Raw genomic sequence first — 23814 nt, 5'->3', positions numbered from 1 at the left:
TTCTCCTTTTGTTTCTCTTCTCTCCTGTAGTTTCTCCTACAACTATTGGCTTTTGCTGAAAATGGTTGGCCTCTTACATAACCTTCATAAGACAGTGTGGCAAACCAGCCAGTCTTGATGTATCATGCATAAATCTGATTTTTCGCCCTTTCTCTGTTTTCATGGAAGCTAAAAGAAGGCCACTTTTCCTCGCAACCTTTGTGTGTGTGAAAAGAGGTGAAAGTTGTTTTTCTTTTTCTCCTCTTCCTTCCTCCCGCCCTTCCCTCTTTTTCTTTCTTTCTTTCCCTCCTCTCTTTTCCCACTTTATTTCTCAAGGGAGTTGGAATGAAGAGTATTTTCTTGATGCTTGAAAATTCTGGAAGACAGGTTGCCAGATAGCTGAGATGGTGTTACAACTCTGCTAGGAAAGAGCTGTCTGTTTACAATTATGTGGGGACAGAGTCCCAGAGAACAGTTTCCAGGCTCTCGAACTCATGTGGAAAGGTGCTGGCTCGGGTAGTAGATGGCCGTCAGCTGTGACTAGTTGGCCATCAGTTGTAATGAGATAGCCATTAGCCACTAATATAATTGCCGTGGCTACACTAGTGGGGTTGGTTGGTTGCCAGAGAAGCAGACGGCGGATTACAGCTAGAAAGTGCAGTTAGCAAGCGGATTGCATTGTGGATAGTGTGGCTCCTGCCTCCTGCGTCTCCAACCCAGCCGCCAGTGAGACTATAGTGGTGTGACTCATCTATGGCTCCGTGGGTGTTCCTTTTTGGCCTCACCATGTCCTACCTTCTTATGTGGGGAGTGGGAGCTGAGTCCCCGCATTACACATTAATATCTTTTATATTTGGCCGTAATAATTACAGTTTAGAATACATCACTTTTTAAAATATAATATATAAGTCCCCATTGAGGCCTTGGATTTAGAAAGAAATTATAATATGAAAATTATGGTTTTTAAATTCAAATGCTGTCTGCGATCTATAATGTTGTGATAGCTGGACTAATACTTTATGCCAATGGATGTATCAGCTTCACAAACTTATCAATGTAAAGGTCAGTTAATTTCTATAATTAAGAAATTTTTCTATACTCATATATGCATTTTTAAAATCTTACTTTAGCACATCACACTTATTGGCATTATGACATGTTGCAAAATTGAAGTCCAGGGAGGCTTCAACTTTCACAAGCATTTATGAAACCTGTTGTGTATGTGTGTTCTGCCAGATGCTACAGAGATATACAGGAAGCAGAAAACACATTTGTGTGTAGACTCTAGTTAGGAAACAAGACAAGATAAGCAGCAGCTTTAGATATGATACGTAAATGAGCACATATCATGCTTATTAATTAGTGACGATAAAGAGAGAGATCAGTGAGGGATGGAATTTAATTAGCAAAGATTCCTAGTAGTAGTTAATCTTGAGACAGATCAAGTTAATCTTGAACTTGATCTGATAATACCCTGGTAGTTTATAATTAGACAAATATGTTGGTGCTAATTTAAGATTTGTCTGCTTTCCTATTCTCTAATAAAAAAAAAACTGGGTGTCGTGCGGGGAAGCCTGCGGGGTCTCTGCTCCCGCTCCCCATACAAGAACGCAGGATATGGTGAGGCCAAAAAGGAACACCCACGGAGCCATAGGTAGGGGAGTCATACCACTACGGTCTCACTGGAGGCTGGGTTCACTGGACGTGCGACCTGCTGTCCCTTTTGTCTGCAACCCACCGATGACTCTCTTTCACTCTCCTCTGCTAGCGTAGCCACAGCAGTTATATTAGTGGCCAATGGCTCACTGGTTACAGCTGACGGCCAACTAGCCACAGCTGATGGCCATCCAATCACAGTTGATGGCCATTTACTACCTGAGCCAGCACCTGTCTATGTGAGGCCGAGAGCCTGGAAACTACTTTCTGGGGCTCTGCCCCCACACTGGGTATAATAGTTTAAAGATAAGAGTTCTTTCATTTTTTTGAATATTTGGTGAGAGAGCAGCACATTTTCAGTGAGAATCAGTTTTAGGGATGTGACAATTGCTTTGCAATTCAGTGCTGAATTAAATTTCATTATATAGTGGTGAAAAACCTCAAAACAATTTCATCATTGTATTGATTATTTTTGGTCACAGCTGCCTTAAGCTAGTTCTGTAGGGATTGGATCATTTTTTTGGAGAGTATATCTGTGTTAAAATGTTCCTGTTATTTTATCACTCGCTATGATTTAATATTCAGAAATTATTCAGAAGAAATTTTGTGATTTCTGCAATAATAATATTTTATCATGTTTAATGCTATTTACAACACATGCTTAATGAAGAGAAGTTACGTTTTTAAGAAATGTTTAATATTTTTCTCACATTTTTAATAGGTTCGAATTGAGCAAGTAATAGTTGCTGAACCTGGGGCAGTTTTATTATATAAAATTTCCAACCTCCTTAAATTTTACCATCATACAATCAGGTGAGTGGAATGGTTAAATGTGCTTGTTAAATCCTGTGTGGATCTCATTTCAGTTAGAACTCAGTGTAAGACTTTTAGTTGTCACTGTTTGCATGACTAAGTGTAACTGGTAGACCGCCCCCACATGAATGAACTGTGTGAATCATTGTATGCACATTATGTGTGCTATTCTTTGAGTCCATCCTTTCCTTTTGCCTTTCTTCTCCAAACAAAGCTATATGAAATACACACACATGCACACACACAACTTTTACAACAGTATGAGTCTGTGATACAATAGTAACACGTTAGTAAAAGAGATCCTTGGCACCTAAAGCAACTATTATATTACACTGAGAATATGGCATAGTAAATGAACCGTCCTATTCTGAATATAAATAACATAAATTCTTTAACATTTAGTTTTCTATTAGTGACAAAATAGAACATAGCTTTATCTAGTCTAAATAAAAGCTACTTTACGTCTCTAAAAAGCTATCTTATCTGATTAGGAACCACTTGTTTTATTTAAAATATAATTTTTGACTCTAAAATTTGCATTCATTTTCACTTTGCATGTATCTGTTGATGGTATACACTTGAGCTTTATTATAAATGGCACCATAAGACGATGTAATATGTGTAGTTGTGTTAAAACAATGTCTTTTCAAGCTTTATTTTTGATGATTTCCATATTAATCCATTAAAAATGTTTTAAAAATTACTTTTTATCCAGCAGGACAGTATCAGGAACAGAAAGCCAATTGTTAAAATCCAAGAGAATTATAACAGATCCAGGAAAGGTGCAGGGATCACTAGTTTGCAAAACAAAAGAGACCATGGCAGTGGGGTTACGTATCTCCTAGTAGCTGAGAGTGACCACACCAAACTTCACAGCTAAGAGATGAATTCTGTGTCCTATCGGTAGATTTTCAAACAAAACTAACAAGCCACAAAACTGATCAGAGGCAGGATTTGACTTAGTCCTCTAAAATTTAGATATAAATTTATTATCACTTGCCACAACTCAAGAGCAATACATTAGTTTCAATTGTAATGGTATAGACTTCCTAAAATAAGAGAATGAGACATACTTAGAAAACACAATGGCTGAAAGCAGCTAACACATAACTAACGCTGTGTAACGCAGTGATAGTGGTGAAATGTTTAACTTACCTATTTAGTGATGCCCATAATTGTGCTGCATGGAATTTGTTATTTGAAGATAATGACAGCTCAGTTTCTAATGTGGAGAATGCTAAGAATAAGATCATTAGGATTCTGAACATGATAGTAGGTTTTTTAAACTCTGAGAATTATAATTTTGCTGTTTTTGAAGATGATAATTTCAAGGGTGATAATTGGATCCTTTGATACATTTTTTCATGTACTTTTTCTACTTGTTCACACATTTGCTCCTTTAGTCAATTAAAAAGTTGACTATAAATGTCAGACTTTTAGGTGCTAAGGAAACGGCAGTGAACAAGACAGTGCTTAAACTTACATTCTAATGGCAGAGACAAACAGGAATAAAGTAATTTTAGATAGTGCGACAAGGACACAGGAAAAATGAAGCAGGAGAAAAGCAGTAGGACGTATAGGGAGTGACCACATATATGTGTGCGACTGTTTTTGAAGGTCCCTTTGGTAGAGGTGATATTCAAACAGAGACCTGAATAAGGTGAAGGCTTTGGGATTGAAAAGGTCTTGGAGGAGAGTATCCTACATAGGGCTATGTGGGCCCTGCGGCCGAGAAAAGCTTGTGTTACAGAGGACCAGGAGGAAGGCCAGTGGTTGGAGTGGGATGGATTAGAAGGAGTAGGAGATGAAGTCACAGGAAGGCAGGGCCGATCCTGTAGGCCTGCCTCAGCCATGGTGAGGATGTAGATTTCCTACTGAGTGGCTTGGGGAAGATGGGGGAGGGTTTTGAGTGACCCGAGCTGATTGATGACGTAGGTGACCGGGCACGATGTGGATGATGTAATGTTACGGGGCGGAGGGGGGACAAGGCAGCTCTGTAGGAAGCAGTTTGTGGCTCTGAACAGAGATGATGCGTTAGACTAGAGTGATAGTCTTGGAGATGATGGAAACTAGGTGGTTCTGGAGATGTTACACGTGACAGCCAATAGGACTTACATATGGACTATACGGGGTAAGATGTGAGGAGTCAGGGATGAACTCTTGACTTTCGGTTTGAACAAGTAGGTGAATGGTATTGTCATTGCTGGAGAGGAACAAGCTGATGGGAGTGGGTGTGTCATGAAGAATTCAGTTCACTTTGGGCCATGTTGGATTTGATGTACCTGTGAACATACAGGAGATGCTGGGTGAGCAGATAATACAGAGAAATCAAGGCTGGAACTCTCAATGTGGTAGTTTGCAGGTATAGTTGATAGTTGAAGCCAAGGTGAACTAGAGTAATTGTTTTTAACTCACAGGTTATATTCTACATAAAAATTTTTATTTAGATCTCGGTCTTTCTAAAGAATTGTACTCAGTTAAAGAACTGAATTGTTTTACCTGTTCTGCCTGAACCTGAAATGTTCTTTTTTTAGTGGCATTGTTGGAAATAGTGCAGCTACGTTGTTGACCACCATTGAAGAAATGCATTTGCTTAGCAAAAAAATATTCTTCAATAGCCTGAGTCTTCATGCGAGTAAATTAATGGACAAGGTATGTTTGAAAAATACATCTCTTAAACTGTGTGAATGTGTGTCTTTCACATTTAAAAATGTTGTGCTGTTTTTCCGCTGGTGGTGATTTTTCCCACTCTCTACGGTGTTCTTTTGGGTTCCCCTTGTGAACAACAAAATTCATTTGATGCTTGCTGGATCTAGTCTATAGTCTGTGTTTCTGGAACAGTGTAACATTGGGTCATAATTGGAGATAGGCTCTCAAGCCCTAGTTTCACTTCTAGTTTTCTAAAACCAAAAATTTGTAACTAAATCAGATTTACTATACAGATTAGAAAACTGGAACTCTTACTAAATGTTTTTTTCCTACACAGTTTACTTATATTTCTATTCTCTGATGGTCCAGTTTTGTCCTTGTGAAATTTATGCACTTATGAGTTAAATACTATAAATATGAAAACAAATAAGATAACAAATCCCTGTCCCTCCCCTACGTAAAACCAAATAAATTAACAACAACAAAAACCTGAATGAGTCCTGTGAGAGCTAATATTTTAAATTAAGCAGTGTGTTGTGGCAGGGCTAAAAGGAATGGGTTTACAATGATCATGTCCTTCTTTATTTTTGTTCTATTATCAAGGATTCAAGTTTTTAAAGGGTGCATCATGATCACCGTGTTTTTTAAATCCTACTACTGTGTTTAATAGCCTGGTTACATTAGGCACAGGGTTTGTAATATGTTGTAGCACAGTCAGTAGTTATGCCATCTGGAGTACCTAGTCAGTTCTTATATTCCTAAACTCAGAGATGCCTTAATAGGAGTTTCCTTTCTGACCCCCAGCGAAAGGCAAGGCAATTGCAGTGTTACGCTGTTTCTGTGACATGTGTGGCCCATGGACCAGTCTCCAGAAAATCGCCGGGGGTCCTTGTTGAAACATAGATTCCTAGACCCCAAACCTATACATTGGGCGCAAATCTTTGAGATTTGGGCCTGAAGGTGGGTGTTGATTCTCAATGATATTATAGCTGGGGAAATGCAGGTCTCTGGATTGCTTTTTTTCTTTGACTTGGCCAGAAAAACAAAACAGTAGACCATTTCAAATCCGTATGAAAATATAATTCTGTAATTCAAAGACCACTAAGTTTCTTTACAATTTTTTGAATTTTAAAAGTACAAATTCTTTACTTCTAATTGTGGTATATTAATTCTGAGATAATCTAACAAAAAGCTCATTTTCTGTGCTGATTAATATAAAATAAGCTGTTGATAAATTAATTGATTTTCTAACGTGTCAACCAATGCTTTATATCTTTTGTATGTATTATTTTATGGTGACCTGGCATTTATATATACATTAAAATTTAGTGGTAAAATAATAAGCAGCGTTTGATAAACCATACTTTATTGTAGGTTGAACTTCCACCACCTGACCTTGGACCAAGTTCTGCATTAAATCAGACACTCACGTTGTTGCGTGAAGTTTTGGCATCTCACGATTCTTCTGTTGTACCGTTAGATGCCCGTCAAGCTGATTTTGTGCAGGTATGTTGGCAGTTTATTTTTAATGATTGCTTGTTGTTCCTTTGTTGTACATTCTGTTGAAATTCTGACATTTTCTGACCCATGTATTTTGACGGTCCCTCTCATGGATTTTTCCTTCAAATATTAAACCACTTCTCTTTAATTTAAAAAGTATTTATTCAATGATGCTCATTTTAAAAACTGTTAGGATTGTTATACCATTTAAGCATTTTCTTATGTACTTCTGTAAGTTAATCCCCTTCTGATTAGTTTGGCGTTCATTCTGAAGTGCCATTAACCCAGTCCTGTATCACTGATTGGGAAATACAGAAAAAATTTAATTTGAGTTTTCATTTATAGGTTTTATCATGTGTCTTGGATCCTCTCCTCCAGATGTGTACTGTATCAGCCAGCAATTTAGGCACAGCTGACATGGCCACTTTCATGGTCAATTCCCTACATATGATGAAGACAACTTTAGCTCTGTTTGAATTTACTGACAGACGTCTGGAAATGCTACAGTTTCAGGTTAATATTGCTGTAAAATGACTGCTCATTGTGATGGAACCCTTTTCTATATATGATCTCAGTTACTGGCATTATGACCTAATTCCTATCAATCCCTTGTTAAGTTGGCTGGGAGGCCACACGTGTACACACACACATTCAGTATTTCAGTTTTGTTTTGAGAAGTGAGAATATATAATGAATAAGACATTGTATTCAGACTGGCATGTGATGGTACAATTAAGCTTTTCTGATTAATCTTAATTATTCTGTATGCAGATTTCAGTTTCTGAATTGTGGATAATGTGCTGTATTTTTCAAGCCGTGTAACTAGTGCAGAAGGTGTTACAGAAGACAGATACTTTAAACTATGTGTAAACCAGTGTAAGGCAAAACATTACAACTTGTTACACCAATCACTCTAGTCCTTAAACCAAATAATATCACTTAAGAGGTCGCAAAATGACTAAAACAAAGCCTTTTATAAATTTACCAGATGCTTGGGATCTGATTTTGACATAGTGATTTTTGATAGATGTAATTAAAAAACAAACAAAACTCTGAATGTTCTGTTATCACAAGTATGTAAACAGTTTGGCAGGAGCTATAGTCAAAATTCATTTGTAAAGTTTTGGGATTTTCTGAGGAATGAGTTTGATACATCTCAGTTTGTGATACTTTCTAAATTATATTTTTAAAAGAAATATAATGAGGTATAATTAAGTTTTCTTTTTTGCATGATTTAGTTTTTTATAGAATAAAATTATTTTCTTACTGTATGTATCACTAATTCAACTCCAGATTCTGCCATTTGTCTAAATCTAAATCTAAGATATCAGATATGTCAGGTGTTCGTCAATCTGTTTTATCACCAATTGCCAGTGTTTCTTAAATATTCCATAGACATTTTTTGTATTTCAAGAGAACAGGCCCCCCATAAGTGCTTGTTACGTCTGCACTTGGTCACGCTTGCCGATAGGCTGTTGGCCAGTGCTGCTCGTGTGGACCCGCCTGTCGTCAGTACACAGGGAGGACTGTACAGGATGTGGGCGCTGGAAGGCAGGGGGTGTTAGGCCCACAGTAACAGGTCACCGCGTTGAGTAAAAGGGCCTTGATTTTCAGACCTTTGCTATCAATCCTATTAATTTTCTTCCACTCTTACTAAGGTTCTTCTAGTGTTTCAAATAAGAAGTACAGGCTAGTCTGATTCTCTTTTGTTTGTGGCAACCTATTCTGTCGCCTGGAATCTTCTAAGGATTTTCCTTTGCATTCAGATAGTTCCTCAGGATATGTTTTGGTATGTCTCTTTTGCCATTGTTTCTGCCTTGGACTTTTCAGAGCCATTTCAGTCGGAAGATTCAGCCCTTTCTTTTGCTCAGTAAAGTTTTCTGTTTTCTTTAATTAATTATTCCTTCTCCCTCTGTTACTTTTTATAGTCTGAAGCTCCTGTCCTTAGTTGGCTTTATGTCCTGAATCTATCTTCTAATTTCTTTTTAAATCTCTTCACTTTACTCTGTTTCTCTGATGTTTATTTGTCCTACTTTTCTTCCATTTCTTTTCAGATGCTAATTTAGTCCTTATTAGTAATTCTTCCATTAAATGTTTACATTTGCACGTCATGGTTTTCTTTGATTTCCAGTAAGTCAGGACTTGAATTGTACTGTCCTAGGCATTCATTTAAAAATAAAGTATTCTATGTTTTCCAATAGTGTTACCTCAGGAAAAGACACCTGTTCTGATTATTCGGATGGGTTTCCTCTTAGAACCACGTTACCTGTTTTAAATCAGGTGTAAGTTGTTTAGGGGAGGGGCTCAGCTACTGGCATTCCTTGGACACCTCATTCCCGCTAGTCGGGTCTTCTTAGTTCCTGAACCTGAAATCTGGCCAGCCTTCTGCTGGTCCTCCACTCTCCCCTGGTTGTCTCAGACCTGCTTTCTCCTCAGGAGCACTTAGCCTCAGCCCCAGCGGCCTTTACTTCAGGCCGTTCCAGGCGGCAGGTTCGATTGGCCGAGTCAGCCCAGCAAGTTGGGAGCGTGAGGGAGGGAGGAGGGCAGGGCCGTCAGGCTGACTTCCCAGAAGTGGTCCTACGTGTTCGGTTTCACACTGTTGTTACCGTTAGTGGTGGTGTTTGTGTAGCTTTTAAAAGAGCTGAGAAGCAACTCAGATTTTTGACCAGTGGCTGATCCTGGAATCCTCTTTGGTTCTCATCTTTGAAAGTAAGACCTTTTCTCCCTTTTGTGGAAGGACTTTAGGGAAAGGAAGCAGCCTGTGCCTGGGGTCGGGCCTCATAGCCACTGTAAGGAAAACCCCATGAGGAGGAAGCAAGATGCCAGACAATCTACTTCTGCTCTTATCAGCCTTATTCCTCTCTTAAAATATTTTCTTTCTGCTGTGTTTTATTTTAGGTCGAAGCACACTTGGACACACTTATAAATGAGCAAGCTTCTTATGTTTTAACTAGAGCAGGCTTGAGTTATATCTATAACACTGTACAGCAACATAAACCTGAGCAGGTAAGCACGTGGATGTTCCCAACTAGAGAAATACAACCAGTTTAGAGAGTGGTTAGAGCTACGCTCTGGTTTGAATCTTGGCTCTGCCACCTCGTAACTGTTTTTCACTGCGAAAGGGACTTAACCTCTCTGTGTCCCCGTCTGTAGATTGAGGGTAATATGTGTATCACAGGGTGGGTCTAACAGTGAGTGAGATGATACTTACATAGTTCTTAGATGATTACCTGGGGTATAGCACAGTGCCCCCAAAATATGAAGCATCCTTGTTACTACAGACGGTTTGGGTTAAAAGTAATGAAAATAGATCAAACCTAGTATTATGTAGAAAGGATATTCATCCTGGAGAGCTTTTGAGCCCTGTAGCACTATCAGTTGATTGAATGCATACATTACTCTATAAATAGCAGTCATACCCTTTTTAATTTAGCAGATCATGGTCTGTTACTTGGGAAAGGTAAGTATGTCTGGAGACAATGTATGATCTTGATAAGTTATAGAACTCCAGTAGAAATAGATAAGGGATTGGTGGGTACCCTAGAAAACCATGGAAAAAATCTTTCTTTAAAAAGCGAAGAACTCTTTTGAATGGTATTAACATGAATATAACTCAGGAACTCTTAAATGAAACTCTCAAAAATCACAAGTTCTCCAGTTTTTGTTTTGATAAAGTAGTAACACATTTCTACCAGGAGGAAGTGTTTTGTCTTTTAATACTATCTAAAAATGTCAGAGTTTAACCCTTAAGCCTCCATGTCTCACTGCCATTTTCTGAGCACTTCATTGCCTTCTTTTTTCTTGCTTAACAGTAAATCTGAAATACACTGGTACTTACATTGTAGACATACTTACGCGTTGCCAACCTGTCCAGTAGTATAGCGCCTTCATGTGTCTTATACAAAAATGAACAGCTCGAAATGAGGCTGAAGGGCTGACACTTGAGTTCTTTGGAAATAAGCTACATTTCCAAATTTGGGCAGTCCACTAATAGCCGTATTTCATAGATGAACTGAAACGCATGGCACATTTTTAACCTCTTGGTTTTGCCTTTTTCTGTTTGTTTTTCAGGGTTCTTTAGCTAATCTGCCCAACCTAGATTCTGTGGCACTGAAGGCTGCAATGGTAAGTACATAACAAAGCATTTCAATTTAGATTATGTGTGGAACGTTGTTCTTTTTCCTGTATGATCATTTTGTCCTGGGTGACATTTTTGTCTCTCGCTTTTTTAAAATTAGTTTCAGGTGCACAAAACAAAGTAATTTTAGACATTTATCATTTATATCCCTCACACTGTGTCAACCCCCCTCCCCCCATCCATTTGCCCTCTGACATCGTGTGACATTTTTATCTCTTGTGCTGTATTCACATCGGGTCCAGTAATTATGATTGCACATGTGTTACTGTAAGTTAGGCGGTCTGACCGAGACATACACTGTAGTACTATTCCACCATGCCCTGGTAGTCTCATCATTCCTGCGTAGGCTGTCTTCATTTTCGGTGACCTAATGGAGAAACAGGGCTGACAGACACGTAAGACATGGGCTATAGATCGTCCCAGACTTCCTACCTACTGTCCGTCATCCCTGGCATACAGTGCTTGACTTCTCCCTGGGATGATACCTGGGATTGGATTCGAGTCTTAAAATAACACGTTACTCTTGAGTGTCAGGCTCACCTGAACCTGCTCATCGTCACTCTTTTCAAGGGAAGACCTTGCTTGCACACCCATTTTTGCATGTGCACCCGTTTGTAGCTTGTTTCTATGTCTTACGTATGTACTTCGCATGTGTGTGTCTCGTCAGTTGGATGCCACTCCATTAGCTGTCATAGGAACAGTCCCCTTAGGAAGCCTTATAGTAAAAACACCAGTAATAATAATTGCAGCAATGAATAGTAACCGCCGTTCACATTCATTGAGCGCGCTGAGCGGTTCTCGGGTTAACTGTTTAATCTTTCTAACAACCCCATTCAACCCCGTACTTTGCTCCTAACTACTGTACTCTAGCCTGGTGTTTAAATAATCACATACACTCACAGCCACAGTGGTTTGACTGTAATAATAGTTCTCTTAGATGACTCTCTCAATGTCAGGGCTTCCCTTTCTGTCACCTTCCAGAGCTAAACTTAACTGAAAGTAAAAGGGACAAGCCCAAGATCCCTGACAAATGCAAAGAACGCGTGGCTGGCAGTATTACAATCAGACTAGGTAGATTTTAAAAGCACTAAACAGGATAAATAAGGAATGTCATGATAAGACAGCATGTATAGAAGTGACAGTCATAACTTCTATGTGTCAAACATAACAGCAGAAACTTAGAATGGAAAGGTTTGATTCTAAAAAATTCAAATAAAAAATAAGTGAAAAGAATACATTTTAGATTTATTAACAGAGGTAAATTCTTAGAAAGTCGGACACACAGTCATCATACTACCCAGTAATTCTCTTTTAAGGCATTTAGCTCCCAAAATGAAGACATTATGTCTACACTAAGATCAGTAACCTTAGTTAGTACTCAATAAATGTCTCCTCCCTCTGTTTCTCCTTCCACCCGATACATATACAGTCCACAATATAAACCCACAAAATATATTTGAACTCCTTACACAAATTCTTACTTGTCTTAAACTTTAAAAACAATTAACTTGACAGTCTTATTTCTCTCTAAAGAAACAAAATTTTGATTGAGTTTTGTATGTGATCCATCATTTTATATATAACTGTCTGTTGCCTCTTGGATGCTTCCGAGGCACGTCAATTCAGCGAAACAGAACTCTGTAGCTCTTCCACACCCCCAACCCCAGGTCCTGCCATGTGTTCGTAACTCACAGTGATAAGAGCATCTATCCATTTATTATTTCAACAGTTGCGAGCCACGTATCTGCTGTTTTCTAGGCATCGTACTAAGAATTGGGATGAAAGTAAACATGCTCTATTAAGGGATGCTGCTATTACACAACTAAATAAATGTCTGAAAAATACAGTTGTGAATTGTGATAATGTGTGAATTAAATTACTGTGTTTTCCTGAAAATAAGACCTAGCTGTACAATCAGCTCTAATGCATCTTTTGGAGCAAAAATTAATATAAGACCTGGTCTTATTTTAGTGGAGTGTAAGACCGGGTCTTTATAACATAAAATATAATATAATTAATATAATATACCAGGTATAATAAAATGTAATACCCAGTATTTATAATATAATATAATAAAATATAACACCAGGTGTTCTATTAATGTTTGCTCCAAAAGACGCATTGGAGCTGATTGTCCGGCGAGGCCTTATTTTCAGGGCGACACGGTAACAGATCCAGAATACGGGAGCCACTCCCTTTACCTGTCGCTAAGCACATTTTGATGATTCTTCTCTCCTGTTCTCTCAAGTATCTCCTCCTCGCTCCGCCTTTACTGCCCTAGTGGCCTGAAACGCTGCGGTAGCTCCCTATTGGGTGTCCTTGTAGTTACCATGACAACCTTCCATTGCATTCTTGCTGCAGCCAGATTGAGCTTAAAATGTAAGGCAGATTATTCCCCTACCTTAGTGGTCCCCTAGTGCCTTTACAGTAAGAATTACAAACCTTCAAAACCGTACAAGTTCTACATCAGCTGTGAGCCATTCTCTCTCCCCTCAAGCCTTCATCCATGCTGGCCCACTCCCTGCAGCCCCACTGCACACTCGTCACCTAGTACCTAGTACTTAGCCTTCATGTCTCACTCCAACTGTCCTTTCTGCAGAGATGCTTTTGCCAAACACTCAGACTCGGTCCATCCTCCGGATTCATATAGCACCTTGGTTTTTTCCTTCATGGAATTTAACACAGTTTGTAAATATATGTTTGTTTATGCTATTATTTGTTTACTGCCTCCTTAGTAGGTCATAAGCTCTGTGATGCCAGGGAGTGTCCTCTTTTGTTCACCATTATGTGTACGTTACCTGATATTACCAATATCAGTACCTTTCTAATAGTAGCTGCTTGATAAATAGTAGTTGAGGGAATAGATGAATGAATAATGAACAAATACAGTGGATTTAAGAAAGTGAGGTAGACTTGAACTTTGATGACTTCTTGTTAATATTATTACTCAGAAGCTTGCTGAAGGAGAATGGCTTAGATGAATGGTTTAGATTTGGAATTTTAAAAGTAAGTATTGTGATACTGACTACTTAAAAAAGTTGACACTGTTAGGGAGTGTAATTAGAATGTGTAAGAAATCATTCATTTGGATCACAAAGAACTTGGTATTTGGAATATGGGATCTTGCCTAAGATTCAGCCCCTAGGAGATATGCTTATCTTTGAGATGTCTGTTAGCAAATTTATGCACTTTATTTTACATTTCTCTGTTTCATTTAGGTTCAGTTTGATCGTTATCTGTCAGCCCCAGACAACCTGTTAATGCCACAGCTGAACTTCCTTCTGAGTGCCACAGTGAAGTAAGTACATTTTGGTCCCAATTAGTTCGTAAAGAGTCATGTATTTTTAAATACCAAGTATATTTCTTTGAAAAAAATTCATTTTCAAGAATAGCAGGTTTCCCATTGAAGATCTGTAGTGCTCACCCTTTCTTCCTGCCTCAGCACCTCTAAGAGACCTGACCGTATCCTGTTCATACTTACTCCTTGTGTATAGATAGCCCCCGAATCTCTATTTAGTGAGTGATTCTTCTAATGAACATGAATATAATTGGAGCCGTTTGGCCATAATACCAAATTCCCTTACATGAACAAGCATGTTGGAATGACATGAAACATGTCACAGAATAGCAGTCACGTACTCACTGTGCAATGCAATGAGCCACATTAGAGACGGGTTTGGGCCCAGTCAATTCCTGGAGCTGTGTTATAAAATAGGTCAGTGTCTCATATTTACCAGGAACGTGGTCGGGACAAAGAACTATGTACATTAAAACATTCCAATATTATAATTAGAAGAAACAGATCATATTATCTGAGTCTCTTGATTTTAAGAAAAATATTGACAAAATTGTCTACAAGGAGGACATTAGTTAACAGCTATTCATTTTTTTTCCTTTCCATTCAGCCATCTATGTATTAAATGCTTTCTCTGTAATAGTTACTAGAAATTGAGATTTAAAAGACATTTGCATTGTCTTCATGGAGATTATAATGTGATGGGTCAATTAGACTCACAAACAAATATTTACATTAAAAAGTACAGTAAGGAACAAACTGTCAGACTTGAAGAAAATACTTCAGATGTCTGAAAGGGTGTGCTGGCACAGAGGTGGTACACTAGTTTTCTGTCGTTGCAGAGGGAAGGCCTATAGAAATAAACAGGGCCAGGAGGCAGATTTTGGCTCAACATGCAGAAGAATTTGATACTGGTTAGAATTGGCTAAATGTCGGGTGGACCATTTTTCTCTTAGACAGAGTTAGGGAATTCACATATTAGGTATGGTTAGAGTAAATGACTTTCATATTGTTTTATATTTGTTTTATTATTCTAAAAGATCTCATACTATCTACACAACCAGAATTCTAAAGACTTGAGAGATTATAAAAGAAACTCCACTTTGCTAAGTCTCAAATAGTTTTTCTTAAATTATTTAATTTTTAACCAAATATATTTAACTATTTTAGATTTAACCACATTTGAAGGCATAGTGTTTGAATGTGCAGTTGTTTGGAGCATCACTAAATATAAAACATGCCATTACTCTTCTCATAATGTAATAATTGAGGGGAAATTTTAATGTGTTTTAAGGGATGGCGTGTAGCCCAGATGCTGTAAGGAAGAGATGGACAAATTTGGCTATATAACACTTTGAAGTTTTTTACAGAAAAAGACAACATACACTAAGTTAAAATACAGACAATAATGTGGGAGAATATTTGCAGATTATGTAACAAAGATCCTTAATATATTATCCTCAATATAGAATGAGACCTCACAAATCAGCACAAAACAGTAGAAAAACAGGCCCCCTTATGTTTCAGCAATTCACAAAAGAAAAGCAAATGGTAAATATATAAGAATATAATAATTATCAAAAAAAATACCAATTAAAACAGCAGTGAGAATTTCTGCCTTTCAGATTTCTGAAGTTAAATGTTCGCTGTCATATGCTAACAGACAGGGTCTGGGAAAATGGGAATTTTCATACTACGTTGGGCAGAGTATAAATTAGTACAGTCTTTTTAGACAGCAGTTTGGCAAAATACGAGTATATCAAAAATTTAAAAGTACACATCCTTAGGCTCAGGAGTCCCGTTTTTTGTTTTTGTTTTTTAAGTTTATTGTTCAGTTACAGTTGACACAATATTATATTAGTTTCATTGCTCAACATAGTGGTTAGACATATATGTACCTTAGGAAGTGATCCTCTCAGTAAATCTAGTCCCCACCTGGCACCACACATAGTTATTACCATATTATTGTCTATATTTTCTGTACTGTACTTTACATCCCCGTGACAATTTTGATAACTGCCAATTTTTCCTTCTTAATCCCTTCACCTTTTTCACGCATCCCCTCAACCCCCTTCCCATCTGGTGACCATCAGTTTGCTCTCTGTATCTATGAGTATGTTTTATTTATTTATTTTGTTCTTTAGATTCCACATATAAATGAAATCATGTGGTATTTGTCTTTCTCTGTCTGACTTATTTCACTGAGCATAATACTCTCCATGTTACAAATGATAAGATTTCATTCTTTTTTATGCCTGAGTAATATCCCATTGTATATATGCATCACATCTCCTTTTCCAGTCATCTCTCAGTGGACACTTAGGTTGCTTCCATATGTTGGCTATTGTAAATACTGCTGCAGTGAGCAAAAAGGCGCATGTGTCTTTTCGAATTAGCATTGGGTTTCTTTGCATAAATGTCCAGGAGTGGAATTGCTGGGGTCATAAGGTAGTTCTGTTTTTAATTTTTTTGAGGAACCTCATACTATTTTTTGTAGTGGCTGCACCAGTATGCAATCCCACCAACAGTGCATGAGGGACCCCTTTTCTCCACGTCCTCGCCAGCACTTGTTTGTTGATTTATTGATGATAGACATTTTGACTGGGATGAGGTGGTATCTCATTGTGGTTTTTATTTGTATTTCCCTGATGACCAGTGATATTGAGCATCTTTTCATATGTCTGTTGGCCATCTGTATGTCTTCTTTGGAGAAATGTCTATTCAGGTCCTCTGCTCATTTTTAATTGGATTGCTTGTTTTTTTGGTGTTAGGTTGTATGAGTTCCTTATATATTTTGGGTATTAACCCCATATATGATGTATTGTTGGCAAATATTTTTTCCCATTCAGTAGGTGGTCTTTTTGTTTTGTTGATAGTTTCCTTCACTGTGCAAAACCTCTTTAGTTTGATGTAGTCCTGTTTATTTTATCTTTTGTTTCCCTTCCCCGAGGAGACATATTCAAAAATATGTTACTAAGAGCGATATCAAAGAGCTTACTGCCTATGTTTTCTTCTAGGAATTTAATGGTTTTAGGCCTTACATTTAAGTCTTCAATTTATTTTGAGTTTATTATTGTATATGGTGTAAGAAATTGATCCAGTTTCATTCTTTTGCATGTGTCTGTCCAATTTTCCCAGCACCATTTATTGAAGAGACTTCTTTATCCCATTGTATATTCTTGCCTCATTTGTCATATATTAATTGATCATATAATCGTGTAAGTGTGGATTTATTTCTGGGTTATCTCTTCTGTTCTGTTGATCTATGTGTCTGTTTTTATGCCAGCACCATGTTGCTTTATTATGATAACCTTGTAGTATAGCTTGATAACAGGTAGCATGATACCTTCAACCTTGCTCCTCTTTCTCAAGATTGCTTTGGCTATTCAGGGTCTTTTGTGGCTCCATACTAGTTTTAGGACTATTTGTTCTAGTTCTGGCGAAAATGCCATTGGTATTTTGATTGCATTGAATCTGTAGATTACTTTGGGTAGTATGGACATTTAACAGTGTTGATTCTTCTTTTCTATGAGCACACTATATCCTTCCATTTATTTGTAGCTTCTTCAGTTTTTTTCTTAGTTATCTTATAGTTTTCCAAGTACAGGTCTTTTACCTTCTTGGTTAAATTTATTCCTAGTTTTTTGGGGGGGTGTTTTTGTGCAATTGTAAATGGGATTATTTTCTTTATTTTTCTTTCTGATAGTTTGTTGTTTGTATATAGAAATGCAGCCAATTTCTGAATATTAATTTTTTGTCCTACTTTCCTGAATTCATTAATCAGTTCTAATAGTTTTTTGGTGTAATGTTTGGGGTTCTCTATAATATCACGTCATCCACATATAATGACGGTTTTACTTTTTCCTTTCCAATTTGAATACCTTTTATTTGTTTTTCTTATCTGATTTCTGTGGCAAGGACTTCCAATACTATGTTGAATAAAAGTGGGGGAAGTGGGTATCCTTGTCTTTTTCCTGATCTTAAAGAAAATGCTTTTAACCTTTCACCATTGAGTGTGATGTTAGCTGTGGGCTTGTTATATGTGGCCTTTATTATGTTGAGGTATGTTCCCTTTATCCTCACTTTGCTGAGAGTTTTTATCATAAATGGATGTTGGGTATTGTCAAGTGCTTTTTCTGTATCTATTCATATGATCATATGATTTATACCCTTCATTTTGGTTATGTGGTGTATTGCATTAATTAATTTGTGGATATTGAACCAACCTTGCATCCCAGGAGTAAATCCCACTTGATCATGGTGTATGATCTTTTGAATGTATTGCTGAAAATTTACTGGATGGGCTTAACCACCAATTGGACACCCAAGAGGGAAAGATCAGTCAACTTGAAGGGAGGATGGAAACCATCCAAACTGAAACTCAGGTAGAAAAAAAAGTCTGGAATAAAGATGAAGAGAGTCTTAGTGAATTGCAAGATAATATTAGGAAACCTAAGTTAGGTGTATAACTGGGGTGTTACAGTGAGATTAAGGCTGAAAAAACTTGAAGTAAAATATTTTTTCCCAAATGTGATGGAAAATATGAACGCACAGACCCAAGAAGGTAAATAAACTTCAACAGAAAAAACCATATTGAAGCACACCATAATCAAATTATTGAAAACCAATGATAAAGAGAAAACATATGAAAAGCAGCCAAAGGGAAAAACCAGAGATTAGTTGTGAGGAACAATGATAAGTGTACTACTGACTTCTTGTTAAAAACCAGAAGATAATAGAATATCACCTTTAAAAAGCTGAACGATAAAACAGTGTCAGCTTTTATTATGTAGTCATCAAAAGTATCTTTCAAACTGAAAGCAAAATAAACACATTTTGAGATAAAAGTGGGGAAGATTTGTCACCAATGTACTGCACTGCTAGACATGACAAAGGAAGTTCAGATCCATACAGAGGGCAGACAAGCACAGGAGATGCTGAATATAAAAGATAATGGACTGTTTCAAACAAAAAATACAAATGGTGAACTGTTCAATTTTTAACAGAGAAATAAAGTTTATGACAATAAAACACAAAGTATGGACTAAGAGGGAGGGAAAAATATACTATTGTGATGTTGTAAAGTAGTTAAATTATCCATGAAGTATATAATATTGTTTTAAGGTAGATTATAAACCTTACAGGAGGCACTAAAAGAAACAAATTATCTAAAATGCCAATAGATAGAGTAAAATGTTAAAAAACAATTATATCAAAAGACAAAAAAGGAGGGAAAAAGAACAGATGAGAAAATATAAAACAGGATAATAGACTTAAATTCAGCCTTGTAAGTAACTATACATACTCGAATTAAAAGTCAGAGCTAGTTAGAGTGGTTGAAAAAGCATGGCCAACCGTGTTATCTATAAAAAATCCACTTGGAATATAAAGACACAGGTAGTTTAAAAATGAAAGGATGGTAGAGGATATACCATGCAGATACTAATCATAATAAAGCCAAAGTAGCTATAGGAGCAGAAAAATTAGACTACAGCAGAGACAGTAATGTCAAAGATAAAGATGGAACATTTCACAGTAACAGTAAGATCAATTCATTAAGCAGATATAATAGTAAATATGTACATCTAACAGCAGAACTTCAAAGAACGTGCAGTATAGCTTCATAGAATTGAGAAGGAACAGATACATTGACGTTACAAATATTTCAGCACTCTTCCCTCAGTAATGGGTAGAGAAGGTAGACAGAAAACTAGTGTGGTGTAGACGAACGGAGCAATGCTGCCAATCCGTTCAGCCCCGTAGAAAGACATAGAGCACCACACACAACTCCAGAAACGGACGTTCTTTCAAGTGCATAGAAAACATTCAAGCTAATGTAAGAATGAACAAAAAGGAAATAAAGCCACTAGTGAATATGCCCATCTACAAACAAGGTATGCCTGTTTATTCAGATCTCCCAGTATTTCCAATAAAATTTCTTCATATAATTTTCCATATACGTTAATATTACTGGGTTTATTCCTTGAAAAAAATTCTGTGGCTAATATGATACGCTCTTTTATTTCCTATTACATGTTCTAATTAGATACGGCTGGTACTAAATTTTGTATGTTAATTTTGAATTTGGACAACTACACTTTATTTTACTACTGGTACTTCATCACTTGTTTTTGGTACAGACATCAAACATTAATGAGTTTTATTAATTTTTTTCAATATATGTGACTAAATTCATTCTGTGGGCTAGGAGCTCCCAAGTAAATAGTAGACGTAATGGTGAGTGTGCATATCTTATTTTGAACTTTAATGAAAAGGTTTCTGATGTTTTATCATTAATTGTTTGCTGTAGATTTTCAGTGCTCCAACCTAGTTCCATGGTATTTTCTAACTGGTTACATATTGTAATAGTTTGTGAATTCAGCATAACTCCAGTCAAACTTCCCATGGAACCACTTTATTAAATAGTTATCCAGAAAGAAGTATGTGAGAGGACACGGGTCACCTTGACCATCTCCACAGTCACCACTAGTCATTAGCCTTTGAACTATTCTCTTTCCGCCCCTGCCCCTCCATCAGCGCCACACCAACCCCCATCGTCTAATCTGAACTCCTCAAGCAGAGTGATTGATCCTTTAATGGATTACTTCACCTAATCCTCCCAGTGAGTCTATAAATTAATTTCTTAGAAAGGTTAAATAATTGATCCAAAGTCAAAAAATTAGTAAGAAGTAGAGTCAAGATCTGCGTCCAGTATGTTTGATTCCGGAACCTATTCTCTTTGACACTGGCCTATACTGTATTTTCATTCACTCTTCCTTTGTTGAGATTATATTATTTTGTTATTTTTAAAAGAAGCTCTAAAATGTTAGGCATATGTGGTAGGTAACACTTGTGTGAGATACCTGACCCCGTTCTCATGTAAAATATGCTTTGGTTTTACTGAGAGTGACAGAAAGCTGGTCCAGGGTGAAACATTGACTTGACCCATTGTAACATCTTTAATGTTTATATTGTGGTAAAGAGAAATAAAAATGTACGTTCTTTAACCAATCTATTTTTCATAAGTATATTATCTTTTTTTCTTAGTTTCCAGGCTTAAACTGTTAACACCTTCTTTTCTCCTATGGCACATTCGAGTGCACTCTTAACTGTGCTGCTGTACTAAAGCTCCATTTTCATGATCATAGAACCCTAATGTTGACATAAGTTATTTTTAGAAATGGTGAGTTCATTATAATGATGAAAGTTGTATTGTGTTGTTACGGCAACCAGAGTCCTAAAGTTCTGATAATGACAGGCTCACTGATTCTGGAAGTCAGCAGTTCATTTCTTATCGCCACTCAGTGCTTTAAATATTTAAAATGCACTTAATTTCAATGCACATTTTAACATGAGAATGATACCTTCATTGAGTTGTATTAATCCTTATTAGTACCTTTTAAATTTATGATATTAGATTTTTAAGGCATTGTGACATAACTGGACAAATTGAATAGCTTAATGTCTGGTATTCTGATACACGAGTAACTGAAAAATGTTGCCCTTCTGTAAAATCGTATAACAAGCTCAACTCTTCTAATTCTTTTTCTAGTGGTAGATTAACTACATGATTATTATCTTTGGTGTATGATACACTGGTATCGCAAACTACTCTCTGAATATAAGAAAGACTTTCCAAAATTTGGAAATACGGCAGGTAGGGCCTGGGAGAACAGCGTGTCTTTTCAGTGTCATGCCGTGGCCACCTACCTCACAGAAGGGTTATCTGTCACATACGCATTGTTAACAGGCCCATCAGAACTCTTTAACTATTGAGGGAAATGGACATTGTTTGACTATTTACTGTTGACTAAAGGTCTCACGGCTTTTTGTCTTACGGTTCATGGTTTTTCTTGCTTCATGGGACCTTGACCCATTTTTGTATCTAATCTATTTTGTTCTAAGCTTCCTTTTCAAATGCCTGTAAATGACCAGTCCCTCAAAATGTTCTGTGAACCAGCTTTACCATCTTATAATTTTCTCATTAACACATTTAGTTTTTGATATTGTTTCATTCTTTATTTGTATGGTTTTATTTTTAATTTTTGAAAGGTGTACTTGCGCTAAAAGGCTGTCCAAAGGTCAGTAGTGCACCACTTAATAAATGACTACCTGTGAGAATTTCATGGTACGTAGTAAAGAGACCAAGAAAGTTAATGGTCTAACTTTATAGATGATCATAGTTTACATTCAAATGAAAGTTCTTCCCTTGCAACTGGCCTCTTTCCATTCTCTGTTAATCACGTGAAAAGCAAGACTTAAGACTTTCAACCTACAGAAACAGTTCTAAAAGGACTCTCCCTCCATCAGCTGTGGGCTTGATCAAAATGCAGTGAAACCTGAGGTCAGTGCCCATGCTAGAACCAGTATCCAGCGTACACGACTGGAAACATTACTGCTTTTCTCCACTTGTAGTGAGGTGATCAGCGCAGGACAGTCCAAGTTTTCAGAAGCACATGACTGAGATGATTTGTTGGTCATTTTGTATTTAGTTACAGAGTACCTGAAAGTTTTCCATCTTGAACACTGAATTTGTTACTATAAAGACTTTTCATTATTTGAAACTCTGGATTTCAAATAGATGTTAGTGAATAATTTGGGCCACGAGACACGAGGCAGACAGCAGCCAGCCAGACAGACGGATAGATAGATAGGTATACAGATACATGCAGATACCTTTTAAGATAAAGGATGAACTTATAAAATAATTATCACTATAAGTAAAAAGAAGGGGATAGTAAATGGCAAGAAAATAAAACTGTTTTAGTACTTCAGAAACACCACCCATTCATATACAAATCACTGTATGCTTATAAATCATTTGGAGAAGCCAGTTCCCCCAAATAATGTGTGTGTGTATGTACAAGTATGTGTATAAATAGATAGGAACACAGATTTTTTAATTGCAGTTCATTAAAATGCTTTTCACTCTAAATGGAATGGTATAATTTAAAAGCTGGATGCACCTTGTAAAGACTATGCAGTTCGATTGTTTGATTTACAATGGTGAAAGGAGCCCTGGAAAGGTTAAATTACTGCTTCTAGGCAGCAGTAAGTGGTAGGGCTTGAGCTAGAGTCCACGCTTTCTGCCAGTAGTGACCTCCACTGTCCCCTTTATCTCCACCGTCAGAAATTCAGTGAATGAGCTGAGTGCAGGGACCTGACCCTGGCTTTGGTAGTGACCCATGAGGCCCTCATTTGTCCGGGAAGTGGAATCGCTGTCAGTCCTAGTTCTTGGGCCTCACAGGTTCACTTTGGAGAATCCCCCTTCCACTGCATTTCCATCCTGTGGGCTTGAGCAGAGGACGGGCCAGCGGGAATGGTTCCTCCCGCCCCTTCTCCCGTCCTGCCATGCGGAGGCCTTCTGCTCCATGAACTTTCATGTCTCTCATCTTCTTCAGCACAGCCACGTTCATGTTTCATTCCCCTCCCTGTCCTGGTGGCTTCCTGAACTCAGAAGCGGAGTAAGAAAGCCTCTGCCACCGCACACCGACATTGAAAGTTATACAGTCTTCCTTGGTTTTATTGGCTTGATTTTACTTCATTGTGTCTTAGCAATATTGCTTGCTTTTAGTTTTCCTCCATTGCAAATTTATAATGCTTTTTCGGCTGCATGATGAGTTACAGACATTTGTAAGCCAGGTTAGCCTGCAAATAGGTTTGTGCCCTGAGTGACAACTAAACTTAAGTAAACCTCAAATTTTTCATCATTTGCTGTTGAAAATAAAATTTAAAATTCATTACTTCAAAATTTTCAATAATTCATTCTACATTCACCAGTTAC

At 37.3% G+C, this 23814-nt stretch overlaps 1 protein-coding gene across 3 annotated transcripts in view; it reads left to right on the top strand.

Moving 5' to 3' along the window:
• COG6 (component of oligomeric golgi complex 6) overlaps nucleotides 1-23814 on the top strand; it is a 74401-nt gene that overhangs the window by 27047 nt on the left and 23540 nt on the right. For all 3 annotated transcript variants that reach the window (XM_074329299.1, XM_074329298.1, XM_019756975.2), the window contains exons 12-18: nucleotides 2357-2448; nucleotides 4983-5100; nucleotides 6472-6603; nucleotides 6943-7110; nucleotides 9496-9603; nucleotides 10669-10722; nucleotides 13954-14033. In XM_074329299.1, the coding sequence (XP_074185400.1) occupies nucleotides 2357-2448; nucleotides 4983-5100; nucleotides 6472-6603; nucleotides 6943-7110; nucleotides 9496-9603; nucleotides 10669-10722; nucleotides 13954-14033 (752 nt within the window). The remainder of the gene's footprint in view (nucleotides 1-2356; nucleotides 2449-4982; nucleotides 5101-6471; nucleotides 6604-6942; nucleotides 7111-9495; nucleotides 9604-10668; nucleotides 10723-13953; nucleotides 14034-23814) is intronic.

The sequence above is a fragment of the Rhinolophus sinicus genome, linkage group LG04 (assembly GCF_036562045.2).
Source record: "Rhinolophus sinicus isolate RSC01 linkage group LG04, ASM3656204v1, whole genome shotgun sequence".
Lineage (NCBI taxonomy): Eukaryota > Metazoa > Chordata > Mammalia > Chiroptera > Rhinolophidae > Rhinolophus > Rhinolophus sinicus.
Note: the sequence above shows the minus strand (reverse complement) of the source record. Positions and strands in the feature narration are given on the sequence as shown.